At 47.9% G+C, this 19979-nt stretch overlaps 1 protein-coding gene across 3 annotated transcripts in view; it reads right to left on the bottom strand.

Annotated features, from left to right (window-relative positions):
* The window catches only part of UBASH3B (ubiquitin associated and SH3 domain containing B), a 140855-nt gene extending 128880 nt beyond the window's left edge, over positions 1 to 11975 (bottom strand). Inside the window, exon 1 of one of the 3 annotated variants that reach the window (XM_022560409.3) lies at positions 11473 to 11975. In XM_022560409.3, the coding sequence (XP_022416117.1) occupies positions 11473 to 11633 (161 nt within the window). In that variant the 5' untranslated portion in view covers positions 11634 to 11975. The remainder of the gene's footprint in view (positions 1 to 11472) is intronic. The other 2 variants (XM_022560407.3, XM_022560408.3) reach the window with 2 other exon arrangements.
* Between the last annotated feature and the right edge of the window lie 8004 nt (positions 11976 to 19979).

Here is a 19979-nt window from a genome sequence, read left to right as displayed (position 1 = left end):
TGGGGAAGCTGAAGGGAACTACCGGAAACCCTAAAGAGAAGCTTTGGAATCATCCTCTGAGAACATCTCATTCACAGCCAACTACAGTCACCTCCAACGATTTCACTCACTTTGGAAACGCAAAGGGAAAGAAACATTTTGTTGACCTGCATCTTTGATGTGAAATTCTCTTCTTCCCTGTCTTCTTCTAGGACACCTCTCATTTTGTTTTTTCCTGTCTCTCAAACCATTTATATTAGCCTCCTTCACCTGTTCTTTTTCCTCTACCCACCAGCTGGTCCCCCAGAATTCTACCCTTGGGAGTTGGCCTCTTTCCTTTTCTTTACACTCTGCCTGGTTTGTTACACCTACTCCCAAGCCTTCTACTACCATAAATACCCAAATTGATATTTCTAGCCCTATCCACTCTGAGCTCCAGATCCCCATTTGCAGCCGCATCTGTACCTTTGTGTCTATAGCGCCTAAAACATGTCTCAAACCAGATTTGTTGCCTCACCCTCTAAATCACCCTGTCTTCTGCATGTCCTATCTCAGTTCATAATGTCTCCACCATTCTAGTTTCCCAAGCTGGAAATCCTGGGCTACCTTTATGGTCCCCTACCCTTCACACCCCACAGATTATAAATCCTGTCAATTCAATTTCAAAAACCTCTCTAGCATCTGGCTCTCGGGTATTTTAACCCAAGCCCGATTTATCTTTCATCTGGACTATTACAACCACCTTCTAACTGGCTTCCAGGCCTAGTTTTTCTCTGCTCCATTCCCCTTTATACTGACTTCTCTGCCTTATGATATTTCCGATAACCTCTAGGAAACAGTCTGGCCCTAATTTCTACACTCTCATCTCTCACTACGCCTTTTCTGTCTCCTTCCCACCAGTCTCCAGCCCCCATGTGCCTTATGATCTGAATTTCATGCTGTTCTCTCTGACTTAGAATGCTCTTCCCTCTTCTATACCTAGAGAATCTTTATTCATTCTTTAAGTTCTGCCTTAATTGTCACCTCCTCTGCTTTCCTCAACCTTCTCAAGTTACAGTAATTGTTTTCTTGGTGGTCCCACAGAGCTTTTTTTTCAAACCTCTACTATGGCACTAATTGCATTATTAAATCATGCTTATGGTTTATATGCCTTTCTCTCTTGAGGAAGGCTGAGCTCCTGGAGAAGAAAGACAATTTTCTTTGCATCCCGAACACGTTCCTGGCCTATAGTAGGCAACTCAGTAAATGCCCACTGGAAGAATGAATAAAATAATGTCAGATCTAAAGTTAGGCCCAACTATGGGCCAACTGTTTCCTTTGGTAGACAAAATATTTCCTTTTCTTTCTAAGCTAGATAGCATCAAGTTACTCGTTTAGTTGGGGGGAGGGGTGGTGGTGAGATGATTCAAAAAACCCAAATTGAAATTAAAATCTGCCTCCATCTTCATTTGCAGTGTGATATTAAATCATTTGAACTGTCTACTGATCTCCCTACCTCTCAAACTGTAGAAGAGTATCGCCCCCTTCTTATTTGCCCTTTAAATTTAATTCAGGGCCCCTCTGTCTGGTTATATCACCTCCTCCTCTTCACACTTAGACATTGCATCTATCTCTTGCATCACACTTAATCATAACATGACATTTAGTCATAACTTTCTATCTTCCACACTAGATTGTCAGTCCCCTGAGGGCAAGGATTACATCTAATTACCTTTGTACTCCCAACTCCTCTTATAAGGTCATAATAGTTGCCCATAAGTACGCCAGGAAATGTCTGTATGTTTTTCTGAAAAAACGGCATTACCCAGGGAACTTTTCATGGAGATAAAACATATACAATTTTTTTTTCTGGTCTTGTTTCTCAAAGATTTCAATTGTCAAGATGCGTTATAAGAGGCCCCAAAGAGATAGGTAACTGTGCAGAACTGGCTGAAGACCTTGGACAAAGCACTTCATAGGTGATGGAGGGAAGAGCCTCTCTACCTTGCTTACTTCACAAAGTGAAGCTTGAGGGAGAAGAGATGGAAGAGAGAGGATAATAGAGAGAAAGGAAGCGGGGAGGGGAAGGAGAAGAAAGCAAAGAGAAGGGAGGCCAGCTGTACTGTGGTCGAACTAGTTCTCCAGGGCGGGTAAAATCTGATGAGGCAAAAGGAGGAGAAAGGAAAGGCATGTAGGCAATTCAAGGACAGGTTGATTAAGAAAGGAGACAGCAGACGCTGCGGTTTCGGAAATCCAGCAACCCTGTGTGGTTCTACATGTGGTCGCCTGTGTTTAAAGAGACTGTACACAAAAGCAGCCATTCAAGGCAGGTTTCTTTCCTTCTCTCTCCCTGCTTCCTGCCCAAGATAAGAGAATAAACAGAGAGCCAATGCGCACAGTAAATATTTCTGAATGGGGCACCGTCAACACGGAAGTAGGATTCTAAACAATCGTGCTACCTGATTCATACAGAAGGTTTATCCCGCAAAACCTGAAAAGAAATCTGAAACCTTTGGCCGCCTCTGGCCATCTGTGCCGTCAGCTTCCTCTCGGCGAGCTCCGGACTGCTGTGAGCTGCGATGGTGGTGTTTCTCCCAGCTTCCCACTGTGGGTGGCAATAGCTGGTGCTGGTGGAGTTCACTGCCACCGTTGCTTTATGTACAGGGATGTTTATTCTTCCACTGGGGCAACTGAACACAATGGGAGTTGTTACACACACAGCTGGTGATTCCGTAGAAGGGGAGATGTCCCTTTAATTAAAAAGGTGCCAAGGAGCAATTTCTTTCCCCCAGGGGCTGGGCTCAGGGCACTAACTTCCTCTCTCATTTAACCAGCATTGTGGTTGTATTTTGCAGCAAAGCACATCATACCAATTTGAAAATTATACTAATGCATACTAGTTAGACGACTCCCCACCGTTGTAATTGCCCAGTTTTGTTCTTCCTTTCCATGCATTTATTCTTTAGAATATCAATAGTCCTGAAGAGTTTTTTTAAAGGGAGAAGAATTTGACCATATAGCACTGGGGAAAATAAAACAAAACAAAACAAAAAAAAAACGAGAGAAGCCAAACATTCCGGAACAGAAAAGCACACAAGGCAGTGAAAACATCCTTGCGTTGAACAAAAACGCTGTCCATGTCACCCCCGAGTCACCAGAACTGGGATCGGAGAGGTGGTTGACATCAACCCCTTTTACAGGTGGGAACACTGAGGCCCAGGGAAGGAAAAGGATGTATATGAGTCCAGACAGCCAACAAGTGAGAGCAGAGTGAAAGCCCAAGGGGGGTTCTGAAAGAAAGGTACACGGAGTTTGCTTTCCTCGTGCATTACCCCTGGGCTACCTGTGGGGTGAGGGCCAAACCTAGAGCCTGTCAACTATCTGTAGAGAATTATTCACCCAGGCCGAGAAAAGGCACACCGGCTCCTCAGACAGTCACTGTGGAGGATTTGCAGCCAGCTAGAGCCAGTGGCTGACTTCAGAGTGCCATGTGGCAGAACTTGACATTCATCTATTCCTGCGCAGAATTTAATAGGGTGCTGTGCACACAGTAGGAGCTCAGACAATTTCTGGATGTTCATCTGAGGCACTTCACCATAAGCCTCATCCTCTTAAGCAGCAGGTGGCAGAAAGAACATGACAGCAAAGTCACCAGCAAAACGGGATGTTAGCCAGAGGACCAACAAGGACAGACGTCACGTACATAGCCTGAGCTCTCGACAGAAGGTCCAGAGGACACAGGCTGCTGCTACATCTATCCCTCCATCTTCCAGGGAAGAGAAAACTCAGAGATTCTCCCATAAATCTCTGGGAAAACCCCCAGTGGAACCTGGAGAACTTCCCAATGAAGAAGACAAGGGCTTTCAGCCCTGAGGGGGCCACAGCCATCTCATTCTCCCAACAGCAACTCTGTCCTGCCTGGGACCCTGCCCGTCACATACAGGAGCCGTTCTTCAGCGCACTTTATTTTTTTCTCTCTAGGGCTGGAGTCTGATTCCATTTGAGATGAATCAGAAGACAACCATATGGTACCCCTTCAAATCTCCAGCCTGGCCATTAATTACAGTCAGCAGTTTGGATGGCCCTGCTCTGCTCCGGGGGCCTGCTTCCACTCGGCCGGCAACCCCAGGGCAGTTTGCGGGGACAAGATGCTGAGGAAGGAGGCTATCAGCCTCTACTCCACGGCCACAGCTCAGTGAGGAGCAGAGATGTAAAAGTGGGGGACAACCGGGAACCCTGAGACAAAGGGAGACACGTGGAATGAAATCACCGTTGGAGTAGCAGTCACACCTCCCTCCTCACTGAGGGATTACAGGCGTTCCCCAACTGTTTTCTGCACCCTTAACCCTCACAAGGATCTACAGAGCTACATACTATTATTGCTGTGGACGAAGAATGTCACCTGCCATTTCAGTAAACAAAGGATGCTGCAGCCATCAAGCCAGCAGCCACTGCAGCAGTCCCCGTCCCCGTCCCCAACTGTGCACCCTGAGGGGACTCAGGATGGAGAAAAGCAGGATCCTGGCCCCAGACAGCTGAGGTGCATTTCCAAGGAATGATTTCAGTGAACCCAGACTCTTGGCATTTTCCCATACATAGAAAAGTGCTAAACCCATTAACTTGAGATGTCTGGTTTTCTTTAATTAATAGTAATCTTTTGATGTTCTGACCACCTGGTTTTTACAGCAAAACTCCTATATACCCTGGGTCCTCCCTCACCTCTTGAGAGCCATCCCCCAGAGCTATCTGAGAGGCTGCCTCTCGGGCTTGAGTCCTCAGCAAGTCCCCCGAACAAAACAAAATCCTCAACTTCTAGGTTGGGCATTTTTTTCAGTCAACATTATCAACAGTGTACAGACAGGTGAACTGAGGCTCAGGGTGTTCAGCAACGTGCCCAAGGTCACCAGCTGGGAAGAGGCAGAGCTGGGATTCAAACCCAGGCTGTGCCAACAGCTGCCACGGTGAGACGTCTGTGTATCAGGCAGAGGGTGACTGGGTCTCTTCAGTTCCTGCCTGCCCTAGAAGAGGGACACACCCTCACATACATGCACATCAGATGCCCGCCCGGACGAGGGGGGCGCTGAGCTCCGCCTCCACTGTCAGCAGGAGCAGAGCTGGTGGGAGACACAGGGTTCCCTTGGTTTGTTGCCTCTCTGAAAAGCAAAGCCCTTAGCGCTGAGCATTCTTGTCCACTCAGTGAAAAGCAGTTAGAGTTTGAGGCCGCCAAGGGCGGGGTAGTGACAAAAACCACAGGATAGAGTCATGAGGCAGGATGCTCTTCACTCTCTGGGGCACTTAATTTGAACCTGTTTTCTCATGAAATTATCAATGTCTGAAACTTAACAGTGATTAGGTACATGAATCTGCTTTGTCATCTCTAAAAATCTAAGGTAGTATTAGGGCATAACAGGAAATTTTCACAGACGCTGTGTGCAAGGGGTTATAATTACCTTATTAGCCCATCCAAATACATCAAGGTCTACTCAGCAATAAAAGGAGACAAACTACTGCTACATGCAACATGGATGAGTCTCATAAATATCAGGAAAGAAGCCAGGCAGGCACAGGAGTAGGCATTGTATGATTCCGCTCGTATGCAAATCGAGAAAATGTGAACTCATCTCCGGTGACACAAAGTGGGTCGCTGCTTGCCCAGGGATAGGGGTGGAGAAGGAATTGACTGCAAGGGGGCAAAAGGAAACTTACAGGAGCGAAGGACACGTGCTATCTTGCAGAGGTGATGCCACAGGTGTATTTATTTGTCAAAACTCATCAATCTTGAAATAGGTTTAGCTTATTGTACATAAATTATACCTCAGTAAAGTGAAAAATGAATGTATGCCAAGGTCTTTCCTTTGGAGCCAGGTCCTCTGGGTAGCCTGGGAAGTTCACTGGACTTGCAGTTCTAGACCAACGCTGTCATGGCAACATGGCCTCACACAGGGCATGCCCCTGAAGTCCTCTGAGACTTAAGTCACCTAATCTTTAAAACGAGGCTTTTCTCAGGGCTTCCCAGGACTTTTTCAGGTCCAGTGGTTAAGAATCCACCTCCAATGCAGGGGACATGGGTTGGATCCCTGGTTGGGGAACCAAGATCCCACATGCCGCAGAGCAACTAAGCCCACATGTCACAACTACTGAGCTCATGCACCTCAACTACAGAGCCCGCGTGCCGCAACTAAGACCCGACACAGTCAAAAATAAATTAAATAAATAAATATTTTAAAAATAAATAAATAAAGTGAGGCTTTTCTCAAGGTCAAGAGGGATATTTAAGGCATGTGAGAGCAACTTTTCACCCACAAATCACACACACGTTTAAGGGGGGAGTGCTGTGTGGGTGAACGGCCATGACGGATGGAGTAGAGACTTGCTTGCTCCATCCACCTCTAAGATCCCTTCACTCCACGTGGGCTTTGGTTGGTCTCCTCTTTCTGCCCAAGGCCCCTGGGAACGCAGCTGCAGCACCCACCCAGAATCAGCCACGATTCAGAGATGCTGAGCTGACCAGGTACTTTCAGGGGATCCAATGTCCACCAGCAGGTAAGCTGGAGAAACCGGATGCTTGAATTCACGGGCTCTGCAAGATGCCTCTCAGTTCCTTGTGTTGCCAGCTCCGAGCTGCTTTTATCTTTCGGCAGTGATGCATAGCTTATGCTGACTGTCCAAAGCAAAGTCAAAGGCACTTAGTCCAGCTCCTTCCTTCCGCCACTGTCCTGCTCTTTCGCTGGGCATTGTTCAGATATCAACAACCTAACAGCACATGTAAATCCTTGCTGGAGATTTACCACCACGATCTCACCTCCTTCCTTTTCTTTTCATCCAACACCATAATACCGTAATCCTATCTACCTTGGGTCCAGATTATATTTTTAACTTAGTTCTAAGTCCCTTCCTGCCCCTCAGCTCATTCGGTCTTCACAAAGCCTCGTGAGTTACACAGCACAGAAGCTCAACAGGATATTGAGGAAAGGGGTTCAACAGAAGACCTAAATGCTTCAAGTGTCCGTCAGAAGCTGGGCTAGGCCTCAGGGCATCAGACCCCGGCCAGAGGGTCCTTTTGTAAAATTCTACTTCTCAATCATTAGAGAACATTCGAGAGCCATGCGCTGTAGACAAAGTATTAGCCATAGGCAGTCTCGAACGAATGGAACCAAAACAAAAGGCCAGAGTTGTGTCAGTGGGGCCTCATCAAATTCAGTTGCTGGGTGGCTGCTCCCAGAGTTCCAGTGGCAGAGAAGCCTCCGCTGCCCCCCAAAACCAGAGGCAAGTAAGAAAAGCAAGTAGGGAACACAAAGCAACACACCAAGGGGGTAAGGTTGCGGGGGATAAATTGGGGGACTGGGATTGACATATACACACTACTATATATAAACCGGATAGCTAACAGAGGCCTGCTGTGTGGCACAGGGAACTCTACTCAGGGCTCTGTGCTGGCCGCTGTGGGAGGGGAACCTGCGAGGCGGGGGGTGGACATATCAATATGTGTATTATGGCTGATTCACTTTGCTGTACACCTCAGGCTGGCACAACGCTCTAAATCAACTGTACTCCAATAAAAATTTAAAAAAAAGAAAAAAGATACAAAAGACAACAACAACAACAAAAACGGCAACACTCGGTCAGAATTCACCCTGCCTTCCTGGGTGATCCATTCGGGCCCTTCCTGGCCCCAGGCCTTTCCCAGCACACACACTCTTCCTTTTCCTTCCAACCTACCTCACTCCAGTCTTGACAAAGCTGGGCCTTTATTTTTAGAACTTTGGGGAAAAGGAAGAGCTAAGGGCATAGAAAGAAAAAGGAAGGGACAGGCCATTTTGGCCCCTTGAAAGCTTCCTTCCTGAGGCCTCCCTAACACCTCCCTGCCTTGTGCTTGCGTGTGTGCGTACATGCACACACACACGCACACGCGCACACACACACGATATAAACGGCCAGTTCTCGAACCTTCTCCACATGGCTGCTGTTCTACAGCAGCGTCTAAGTTGGACCAAAGGTCATACGATTGGGGGGAAAAAACCTAGCACGGTTCCAGGGGCATAATGAGCTAGAGGAACATACCCGACTCCTCTCAGTAGCTGTCAAGCACTTAATAAGCACGCGCTAATTAATCCTGTTCCCCTCAGAGGGAGCCAGCCAGGCCCTGAGGGCTTGAGTGACTTTTCCAAGGCCAGAGCACAGCACAGGCTGCACGGGACCTGGGCCTTGCTGGCATGGGTGCTCTCTACGGTCCACCCAGAGCCCAGTGGAAGGGCCCTTCTTTCTGCTGCACAAGATCAGACGCAGTTACACCCAGAAGGGAAACCAGAGCTGCCAGCCCTGGTTACCACCATTCCCTCCAAAGGGCTGTGTTCCAGACCTCGGTCTCATTCCTTCTTGAAACATCACAGCCTGGTCTTCCTGAATCCGGGAAACCATCACTGCTCTCTCCCACTTTCCATTTCATCACGCTCCTTCCTCCAGGCTTAAAGCCTAAGAAAGAGGCTTCTCAGAAGTGGAGCCCGGTGCCTTTGCTCTCTTTCTTCACAACTCTCCAAAATGAAGTTAAAAGTCTGCTCTCTGCACAGATGTAGAGCACAAACGTACCGACACCAAGGAGGGAAAGCAGCGGTGTGTGTGTGTGTGTGTGTGTGTGTGTGTGTGTGTGTGTGTGTGATGAATTGGGAGATTGGGATTGACATGTATACACTGATGTGTATAAAATGGATGACTAATAAGAACCTGCTGTATAAAAAATAAATAAAACAAATTCAAAAAAAAAGTCTGCTCTCTGGAATCTCAGATGGCCCTGGGGAGAAGTCCCTCTTCTTACTGACCTGATTAAGTTATTAAGAGGAAGGCTGACCACATCAGCCTCTCTTGGCTGAAGTAGAAGAGATGCCAGCCCAGGTACGGAGTAGACTAGATCAGATGACCGCCAAGGGCTCTGACGCTCCGAGACAGAGAATTTGAGAAGACAGAACAGCAAGCCTACCCCCCTCCCCAGGATGTTTCATCATGACCCACTCTGTCACCTTTCCAGTAAAGAGAGGCAGTGCTAGTAATAATAGTAGCTGTGATAGGCTGAAAGGGGCTCCTCCCAAAATATTCATGCCCTAATTCCTGGAACCTGTGAACATTATTACCTTATGGCTAAAAAGAGGGTTTTGTGAATGAGATTAAGTTAAAGACCTTGAGATGGGGAGATTATCCTGAATTATCTGGGGAGGCCCTAAATGCAATCACAGTGTCTTCATAGGAAAGAGGCAGAGGGAGATTTGACACAGAAAGAAACGAAGGCAAGGCAACCACAGAGGCAGAGATTGGAGGGATGCTGCCAGAAGCCAAAGAATGCCAGCAGACGCCAGGAGCTGGAAGAGGCAAGGAATAGATTCTCCCTTAGAACCTCCGGAGGGGGCAGAGCCCTGCCAACACCTTGATTTCAGCCCAGGTATGCTGATTTAGGGCTTCTGGCCTTCAGAACTGTAAGAGAATAAATTTCTGTGTTTTTAAACAACCCGGAATGGGGTAATTTGTTAAAACAGAAACTAATACAGTAGCTAACACTTAAAGATCACCCACTGTGTGCCAGGCACTGCTCTAAGTGTTTTACCCACATTAACTCATTACATCCTGGTCCTGGATGTGAGGCCTGAGCTGAACCGACACATGCCTGAGTTTGAATCCCAGGTTCACTGCTCACTGTTGTGACCCTGAACAAGTTATGCAAGCTCTCTAAACCTCTGTTCCCCAGTTCATAAAATGGGCATATAATTACCTTTCTCACCGGGCTGCTGGGAGGGTAAAATGGATAATAAATGTGAGGTGCTTAGAACAGTACAAAGTAAGTGCTCACTAAATGCTAGTTATTATGAGATCTCAGGGACTGAACAAGCCAAAATGAAACCATCATCTTAATGTTTCAGCACATAGCCAAGGCCTCTTGGACCCAGTGCAGGAAAGAAGATGTCCTGTTAAAGCCACCTCAAAGAGCAAACACCACAGTCTGAAGAATTCAGTTAAGTATTTCTTCCCTTAATTAAGCAATTTAGGTCCTTAACGCTGGCCTCATTTCAGAAAAGGCGAATGCCAGGGGCTGTGCTAATTCTGCAGCCCTGCCCCACAGACTGCTGGCCCCTACCTGCCCCTTCTTAAGGACAGCTATGCACATCCATCACACGAAGGACCTGACTTGCAGCTTCCACACCTGGCACACACCGGCAGAGCCCACCACATCTCCTCCCTGTAACTCTGGCGTCAGCAACTGGAAGTTAGTAGGAGGCAGAAATGTCAGTCCATTTTATGGCCTTCCAAGGCCACTCGGACCTGTCCCAGCAGGCTGGGTGGAATGATAAAATCAGGGATCAGCTTTGATCAAGATTACAGCCAAGTTAATAGTAAAGAATAAAGGTTTGCCCAGAGGCCAAGTAAGGGAGACCTAGCATTATCACCTGAAAGAAGGGAGAAGAAAACAAACTTTCGTCAAGTTGGCCCTTTCTGATAAAGTTTGCCCAACTCCCTGCTCAGGTGATGTCATTCAAAGAAGCAGCGCCCTACAAGGATCCCAGGCCTTGTGTCCCAGCCTAAGAAAGCTGCATGTGAGGAATTAACCGAGGGAGAAGGGCCTGGCCACCCGGCCTTGTCTTCTTCCCAGGCAGCGTTCCAGCCCCACGGCCTTGGGCAGCCAGCCTCCGAAGACTCCTGCTGCCGCTGCTGCCTGGTGCCGGCGACCAGGCCTCTTCCCAGCAAGCTGCTGGGGCAGCCACCTGCGCGCTCTCTGCCCTTCCCTACCCCGCCCTCCCGGAGGAAGAAGGATGAGGGAGGACTGCTCCCCCCCTCACTCTCAGGCACCCACAGATTCCTGCGCTGCCGTCACCGCTGACGAGAACCCAGGGCCCCTGGGGGAAGTGCTTCCCCTTCTCATTCCATCCTCCCCATCAATGAACACGAGGCAATCCCCACGCTCCCGCCCCTCCTACTCCGAGGGAGGCAGAACCCGAGAGCGACATCCGGAGCTGGAAGCCGCAGAGTGGGAGCGCCGGCCTCCCTGCCCCGCCGTGCCTTGCCCTTTCCCAGCCATCAGAGGATCCCAAGCCAGCCCGGCGTTCCGGATCGAGAGGGTGCCCGAATCCTCGGTGGGGCCCCGCCTCCCCGGGGGCTCAGCGCTGGAGACCTCGGGGAGCCCGGGAGAGACTCGCTTAGCCCCACCCTCTGAGGCCGGGCGCGGGCCACCGTACCCGGGACTCGAACCCTGTGCCCTCGCCCTTAGGCATCCCACACCCTTAGGCACGCCTCACCGTAGTCATCGCTAGCAAGCCCCCAGCCCAGCGCTCGGGCGCGGAGCCCTCCCCTGCACCCCCGCCAGGAGGAACCGAGTCCCGGGCCGCCCGCGCGCCCAAACTACCCCCAACAGGTCGTGGGCAGCGGGGAACGCGCCGCCCGCCGGGCAGGCGCCAGGAGGCGAGCCGGAGCGAAGCCGAGGGCCGGTCGCTTGGGGCGGGAGGGGTCGCCCGGGCGGCGAGCCCGGCCACTTACGCGCGGGCTCTGGGGAACCCCATGGACAGGAGCACGTCCAGCGCCGATCCATGCTTGATGGTGCCGGGGCGCTGCTGGCGGTTCCTCCGCGGGGTGACTTTGCTGTACAGCTCCTCTCTCGCAGCCATGCCGAGCGGGCTGGGGTGGCCGTACTGAGCCATGCTCAGCGGCCAGCCATCGCCCGGGAAGGCGCCCAAGCCGGAGGGTCCCGGAGGGCGGAGGACTGGCCCGGAGCCGGGGCGGGGGCTCGGGGACCCGGTGCCGGGAGGGAGGCGGTGGCGGCGGCGCTCGGATCTTCCCCGGTGTCGAGACTGACGCTTCCTGGTGAGGCCACCGGAGCCAGAACGGCCCGCCGCGAGCGGCTTCTCCCCGACCGGCCGTCAGCCCCTCGGGGCCCAGATGCCCCCTGCACGGCGCCCGCAGCAGCCCTCTCTCCTCCGCCCCTCTCCTTCTCCGCTCCCAGCAGTCCGGGAATTTGCACTGAGTAATTTTTGAATGGATCAAAAAGGAAAAGGAGCCTTGTGGGCCGGCCCTGCCTGGCCTGTACCCGGGCCCCGCCCCTCTCTTAAAGCGGCAGCGCAGCCCGCGGCTGCTCCCGCAAGCTGTGGAGTCCAGGTGCTCTGAGCGGAGGATTCGAACCAGCGAGGGCTGCCTGTGTACATTGGTTCCAGTTGGTTCCGGAGAGTCACTCCCAGCGCTCCAGCTTCTCCATGGCTGCCATCAAGGGGCAGCTGGGCCTCAAGACACCAGATCAACCCATTTCAAGTTTCCTGTGGTTCTAGACGGGGTTTTAATAATGGAAATTGGGCGAACTGATGGATGACATTAATGCACCAGAAGGCCAAGCCATGAGGCCCAGATAAAACGTTTTGCTTCCCAAAGACCCTGCAAAACCCAGAGGATTGGGTTATGGCTCCTGGAGACCAAGTTCCCATCTGCTGGCTAAGGGGCTACACTGAAGACCTTCTGTGTTCTCTGTGACCTCCGTGGCCTAGACGGTGACTTCAGGGCAAAGGGTGGAACCTGGGGCTCTCGACCTAGGAGGGGAGAGGAAGGGAGGGAAAGGACAGGGCAGAAAGAAGAGGGAAGGGAAGATGCCAGGAAGAAGGAGGCGGAGAGGAAGGAAGTGGGAAGTGGAGGAGGGTGGAGGGAGCCGGAACAGAGAAAGAACACTTGTTAATTGTAAGAGGTGTGCAACGTGGAATGGGTTGATTTTCAACAGCAAATGAGTACCCCGTCAATAAAAGTATTCAAAGTAACGACTGGAGCATCGCTGCTCAGCAGTGACGAATAAGTAAATTGCATCATAGTTTGGCTCAAATTACTCCCACCTCAAAGAAGGTGGAAGTCCTAGACATCCCTACTCCCCAGTGCCCCACACCATGAACTTGGCTTGGGGATGTTAAAGCTCTTCCATTCGGAGACAAACTTACGGTCCTCAGTCAGGGACAAGGACCCTGCCTGGTGTAATGCAAAAGGCAGAGAGTAAACCCCGGCTGCTCTTTTTCAGGTAATAATAATAATTATAACACCACCTAACATTTATTGGGCTCTTATATGTGTCAGTCATTGTGTTCAGGATAATAAATGAATTAACTCATTGAATTTTTATGACCCTATGGGGTGTGTATGATTATTATCCCAGTTTGCAGAAGAGAAAACTCAGCTCAGAGAGGTTGAGGAAGATTGTAGGGCTGGTAAGTCAGAGCCAGAGCTTTTGGTGCCTTGGATGAGTTGTTTCTACTCTCTACAGCCCCGTGTCCTTATCTGTATGCATCATAGTAACTAACCTTACACACTCTGGGTTCTCCAAAAATGTCAGCTCCTCCCCTTGCCTGGAGCATGGGGGAGGGATGATGACCGGCTCCCAAGGAGCAACTTTTTGATGTTGCTTTATAAAGCGTCCAAGGGTTTTACCAGGGGAAATGACACAGCTTAATTCTCTTAGCCCAGAATTTGTTTTCTAAAAAATATCCAGTGGTGTCTGGAAGTGGGGAGATAAGGACTACTGGGGCGTAAGCAACAATGTGCATAATTCTGTCTCCTGCTGTGTAGGGGATGAGGAAAAGTTCCTGGGTGGGGGCTTCTGCCTTGGCACAGCAAGTGTCCTGAAGCCATGCAGAGGGCTTCTCCTGGGCATGGAGCAAAGAGACAAATCATACCTAGTAGACTAGCCTCCCTGGGACGTGTTCGGTAAACGACGCTGGACCTTACCTGATATTCTGAATTTCTTCCAAATGCCTGGGCTGGGAGTCAAATGATCTGGAGCCTAGTCAAGCGTTAATGTCTGTAGAAGCACTTTGTAAACCATAAGTACCACACAAATAACAACTGAAATTTACTGAGAACTGATGCTGTTCTTAGCGTCTTACACATACAACTCATTAGTCCCTTAACAAGACAATGACGTAGGTACCACCATATTACCATTGGCCATTTTACAAATCAAGATCTTGAAGGAGACAGAGATAAGCATCTTCTCCAAGATCACATGGCCAGTAAGTGGTTTGAACCCTTAAAATTTTTCCAAACAACCACTTACTGCCATTACTATGATGATGAAGAGATGCCATGTTATTAAAATAACATGGTCAAATAATAACCTTTTTACTCCTCCTGTTACCGCACTGAATTGGGGTCCACTTACTCAAGGTGTAGCAAAGCCAGTTTACTGACGCCAGATTGTGGTGAAGGAAAGTAGAGTGTTTATTTCAGGGCACCAAGCAAGGAAGTGGGAGACAAGCCTCAGATCCATCCCAATTTGATCTCAGAGTTAGGGTTTCTCTGGTTTCTCTCTCTTTCTCTTTTTTCCACACGGCTTGTGGGATCTTAGTTCCTTGACCAGGGATTGAACCCGGGCCACAGCAGTGAAAGTGCTGAGTCCTAATCACTGGACCGCCAGTGAATTCCCTGGGTTTTTTCTGTTTTTGTTTTTTTCTAAAGAAGAACAAAGAGGCTGGGATTAATCCTCTTCTCGGAGTCGGGATGTCTCTGGTTTACAATCCTCTGGCCACGTGGTCCATGGCTCGGGGGGGCCTGTTAGCTCCTCCTGCCCTGGAGAACCCTGGGTTTGTTCGTTAATGATGATATCTAACGATACAACAGCAATTTTATCAACAACAGCAATTTTAGTACGTTAACGATGTTATCGACCACAGCAATTTCAGTCATCTGACTCTGGTTGATCAGTGTTCAGTTCGCACAGGACTGAAGTCAGGGGACAAGAAAGGAAAGTTTTGGATAGAGAGATTAGTCATAAACTTGGTAACGGAACTCATTTTTACGGGGACTCAGTTTCACTCCTATCCCCCTTGACACAGAATTGCTGGATCTCTGTTTCTCTAGAAAAATTGAATTGTCTTTCTCCCTCCTCTAGGCAAACTGTGAGAGGAAATGATGGGTATAAAAATAGTTTTAGGTAGCCTGGAAAAAAGCACTATGGAAAAACCAGACACCTTAGACTCAAACTGTTTTGTCTGAGGCACTTCTACAGAAATCCCATCCCGGCTTCCTCATCAGGCTTCAGCCCAGTGCCAGCACTCATTTTATTTAAGACTGCAGCTGTTTTGTTCTGCATGAGTAAGGTGCTAGCAATTAAGATGCATTGTGCTTTAATTGTACCGACTTTGAAAAGCTAGGGGAAGCTTTATAAAAGTCTATATTGTTATATGACAAAGAGAAGAGGAATGACTATTCATTGGACAGGATATCTGACAGCAGTGGGGAGGAGAGAGGGGGCCTCACACAGTGAGGAAGCTGACATCAGCATCAAGCTGCTCCCTCAGAAGGGAAACAAGTTGTCATGTTCCCCTGCACCCACAGGTCATGTCCGAATCCACCCTGGACCACAGCCTCTTTTTTTTCCTTTGGCAGCACCACTCGGCTTGTGGGATCTTAGTTCCCCGACCAGGGATTGAACCTGGGCCCTCAGCAGCGAAAGCGTGGAGTCCTAATAAGTGGACCAGGAAATTCCCCACAAACCTCCTTCTGTTCATGTGGGCACTGTTTAACTGCACGCCCGCTGCCCCAGCCACTTTCTTGGTGTGGCAGCCCTTCTGACAAGGCCATAGGGATACCCAGGCGGGCCCAGTTAATTGCACTCATAATTTCTGAAAGTGTGTCCTGTGTCTTTCCCTTCTGCTTCTCTCTGTCCTCGAGAAAAGGTCAAGAGATCCCATTAAGCACAGGCACTAAAGTCTGCAGAATGTCTCCAGTCCCAAAGGTTGGGATATTGCTTTGTCAAAGGCACTTTTCAAACCACTGGGATGCCATCAGCCCCTAGACTTCCTGGGAATTCCTCATGGCCAGAAGGTTTTGAAACTATGCGATAAGGAAAGAAAGGAAGCGGCATGGGAAGATTCCAGAGCTGGGAATTGGGACGCCTAGGTGTTGGCTGTGACTTAGATAAGTTCTCTATCCTTCTCTAGGCCAAATGAGAGGGATAGAGAACTTATCTGCTTCGTCATCTGCCGAATGAGGGGCTTAAGCTGGGGATTCCTAGAACTTTGCCTGGGGACCCTCGGGGACTCTTGTGGGCAGGGGTTGGTGCTGTCAGCTGAAAGTTGGAGTGGGCAAAACATGGCATCCTCTCTTCCTCTTGGGGATTTTATATAAGGTTTTCTATGGGAAGATGGTTTAGAGGATTAAAAAACATTTTGAAAAACACTGAACTAGATGATCTTTAACGCCTAGTTTTGTTCTGAGAGACCATAATTTAACAAGAGGGAAAGTAAAAGGGGAATGAAGTCGGATTGGTGAGTAGGGGCCAAGGTTGCTGGGAATGGAGGGACAGGTGAGGAGTGGGGTGGGGGGAGGGGAGAAGGGTCCACACAGGTCGAATGTTAGGGTAAAACAAACTTTAAAAAGTCCTGTTGTTATATCATATGATATCGCTTATGTGTGGAATCTAAAACAATGATGCACATGAACTTATTTACAAAACAGAAAGAGACATAGAAAACAGACTTCTGGTTACCAAAGAGGAAATGGGGTGGGGGGAGGGATGAACTGGGAGGTTGGGATTAACAGATACACACTACTATATATAAAACAGATAACCAACAAGGACCTACTATAGAGCACAGGGAACTATAGTCAACATTTTGTAATAACCTATAAGGGAAAAGATTCTGAAAAAGAAGATATGTGTGTGTGTGTGTATATATATATATATATATATAACTGAATCACTGTTCTGTACACCTGAAACTAACATGATATTGTAAATCAACAATACTTCTATAAAAAAGAAAAAAAAAGTCACATTGTTTCCACCACTAGAGGAAATGATAGTTATATGACTTGACAAAATGCTACAGTGGAAATCATACTACAATATAAATGCATCAACTCAATATGTTGTACACCTTAAATTTACACAATATTATATGTTAATTATACCTCAATTAAAAAAATTAAATTTAAAAGGAGTCATATCATTTCTACTCTGTCCTGAGGCACAGCTGTAACATGTCTAAGGATCTGGAGATTGGTGACTATTTCACAGTCTTGAATTTGTCTGTAGGACTTAGCACAGCGCTGGGCACGCAGGAAGCCTATACTTGTACAATTACTACTGGGTTGTTGAATCTGTGAAGCCTTGTATACGGTAGGAAAAGGTAAGGCTGAAACAAAGTTAGGAGCATCAATCCAAACCACTAAAAAAACTTATGTTTTCCTCATACATTGAAAAAATTAAGATCTCTCCCTCAACTGCAAAAGGAAGAAAGAGAGAGCGGCGGAGTCTATTTTCACTTCTCTTTTGTCCGTCTCTGAACAAAACTCCCAGCGTGTCTATTTTGGAATCCTCGTAGGAGACACTCCATTGTGTATGCTTCCTCCTTGGAAAAGCCTCATCCTAAATGTCACTGCCGAAGGGTCTGTGTCCCTGACTTGCCACAAGACAATAGAAGTGTTGGGAAATAAACAGTACAAGCTTAATCAAAGGTTAATGCCACTTCTCACATAACTTCCTTTTTGTATACAAAAGGAAATGTACAGGAAACTTAAGGGGAAATTTTATTTCCAAGAAACAATATAAAATTAAGTAGCCGTAAAAACCCGAGGGATCCAGACAAAACTGTAATTCGAAAAGATACATACACCCCAATGTTCCTAGCAGCACTATTTACAATAGCCAAGACATGGAAACAACCTAAATGGCCGTGGACAGAAGAATGGATAAAGATGTGGTATACACACACACACACACACACACACACACACAGAGTGGAATATTATTCAGTCATAAAAAAGAGTGAAATGATGCCATTTGCAGCAACATGGATGGACCTAGAGATTATCATACTAAGCCAAGTAAATCAGAAAGAGAAGGACAAATACCATATGACATCACTTTTATATGTGGAGTCTAAAATAAGACACAAATGAACTTATCTACGAAACAGAAAAACACTCACTGACATAAAGAACAGACTTGTGGTTGCCAAGGGGGAGGGGGTTAGGGGAGGGATAGATTGGGGGTTTGGGAGTAGCAGATGCAAACTATTATACATAGAATGGATAAACAAGGTCTTACTGTATAGCACAGGATTCAATACACTGTGATAAACCACAATGGAAAAGAATATGAAAAAGAATGTATATATATGTATAACTGTACTATAATTTTTGCTGTACTGCTAAAATCAACAACATTGTAAATCAACTATACTTTAATAAAAATAAAATTTAAAAATAACCTGAGGGAAAAGAAAAACAAAAAACAAAGCCTCCCCCCAAAACTCCAAAAACCTTGATTTAAAAGAGTGGAGGGGGCTTCCCTGGTGGTGCAGTGGTTGGGAGTCCGCCTGCCGATGCAGGGGACACGGGTTCGTGTCCCGGTCCGGGAAGATCCCACATGCCGCGGAGCGGCTGGGCCCGTGAGCCATGGCCGCTGAGCCTGCGCGTCGGGAGCCAGTGCTCCGCAGCGGGAGAGGCCATAACAGTGAGAGGCCCGCGTACCGCAAAAAAAAAAAAAAAGTGGAGGGCTTCCCTGGTGGCGCAGTGGTTAAGAATCCGCCTGCCAATGCAGGGACATGGGTTTGAGCCCTGGTCCGGGAAGATCCCACATGCCGTGGAGCAACTACGCCAGTGAGCCACAACTTCTGAGCCCCTGTGCCACAACTACTGAAGCCTGCACGCCTAGAGCCCAGTGCTCTGCAACAAGAGAAGCCACCACAATGAGACGCCCACGTGCTGCAACGAGTAGCCCCCGCTCGCCGCAACTAGAGAAAGCCCGTGCACAGCAACGAAGACCCAATGAAGCCAAAAATAAATAAATAAAATAAATAAATTTTTTTTAAAAAGAGTGGAAACAACAGCCATGAACCAAAATACTTGGAAAAATATTTTTACCATTTAAAAATGCAGAGTGGTTTCAGGGATTGCAAGATAAAATATTTTAATAATTTTTTAAAAATGTAAGTTTACTTTAAAATTCCATAACATGCATTTTAGTGAATCTCTGTGGGTCTGTGTACTTTGTTGTTACATTTCCAAATCATGCATAATACATAATGCAAACATAAATAACTTATGACCTATACAAATAGGGAATTTTTTGTAATGCCAAGCCATTGGTAGAATAATGCTCTGGCCAGGTCACTATTTCTTCCATCTTCATTCTGGAAATGGAAATATTAAAAGTGCCAGATGCTGCCTCCCCTACCCAGTTGCATGCCCCATCATCTCCCCAAGCCACCCTAGAAAGTGTTTAGCTACATTTTATGATAAGTCCCCTTCTACGATTGGGTTATAGGTTTGGGAAAGTAAGCAAGATAATTTACCTCAGTTTTCTCATGTTTAAAATGGGAACAACAATACGTACTTCATAGGGTTTTTGTGGTATTAAGTGAATCACTAATATGGAAGTACCAAGCAAGGTGGCACATGCTTGCTGAGGGCTTAATGAAACAGTTTTTCCCTGTGCAGTACTCACCTTCCCATTCCTATGACATTTGTGCAGTTTCTTTGTTTAATTAGACCTTAGGACTACAGAATTAATCGTAATCAATGGTCCATATATGGCTCAATTTTAGCCATCTAGCTACTTGTTTACTCAACTCATTTTTAATAATACAATAAGCACCCATAAACCCTTCACCTGAAACAAAAGTTAGGACCTTGACAGTAACCAGTATCTTACCAAATGACCACTCCCTGCTCCAACAAGCCCATCCCCTGCCTCCCCATATACCCCAGGTAGCTTCCTCCTGTACCCCAGATAGCTTCCTCCTGTACCCCATGTTCATCATTCTCCTGATTTCCTTTTCATATAATTTTTTTTTTTTTGTGGTACGCGGGCCTCTCACTGTTGTGGCCTCTCCCGTTGCGGAGCACAGGCTCCGGACGCGCAGGCTCGGCGGCCATGGCTCATGGGCCCAGCCGCTCCGCGGCATGTGAGATCTTCCCGGACCGGGGCACGAACCCGTGTCCCCTGCATCGGCAGGCAGACTCTCAACCACTGCGCCACCAGGGAAGCCCCCTTTTCATATAATTTTATTGAA

Source organism: Delphinapterus leucas, chromosome 7 (assembly GCF_059928025.1).
Source record: "Delphinapterus leucas isolate spDelLeu-1000000601 "Yukka" chromosome 7, BTC_Dleu_Yukka2, whole genome shotgun sequence".
Lineage (NCBI taxonomy): Eukaryota > Metazoa > Chordata > Mammalia > Artiodactyla > Monodontidae > Delphinapterus > Delphinapterus leucas.
This window is presented reverse-complemented; position numbering and strand designations above follow the sequence as displayed.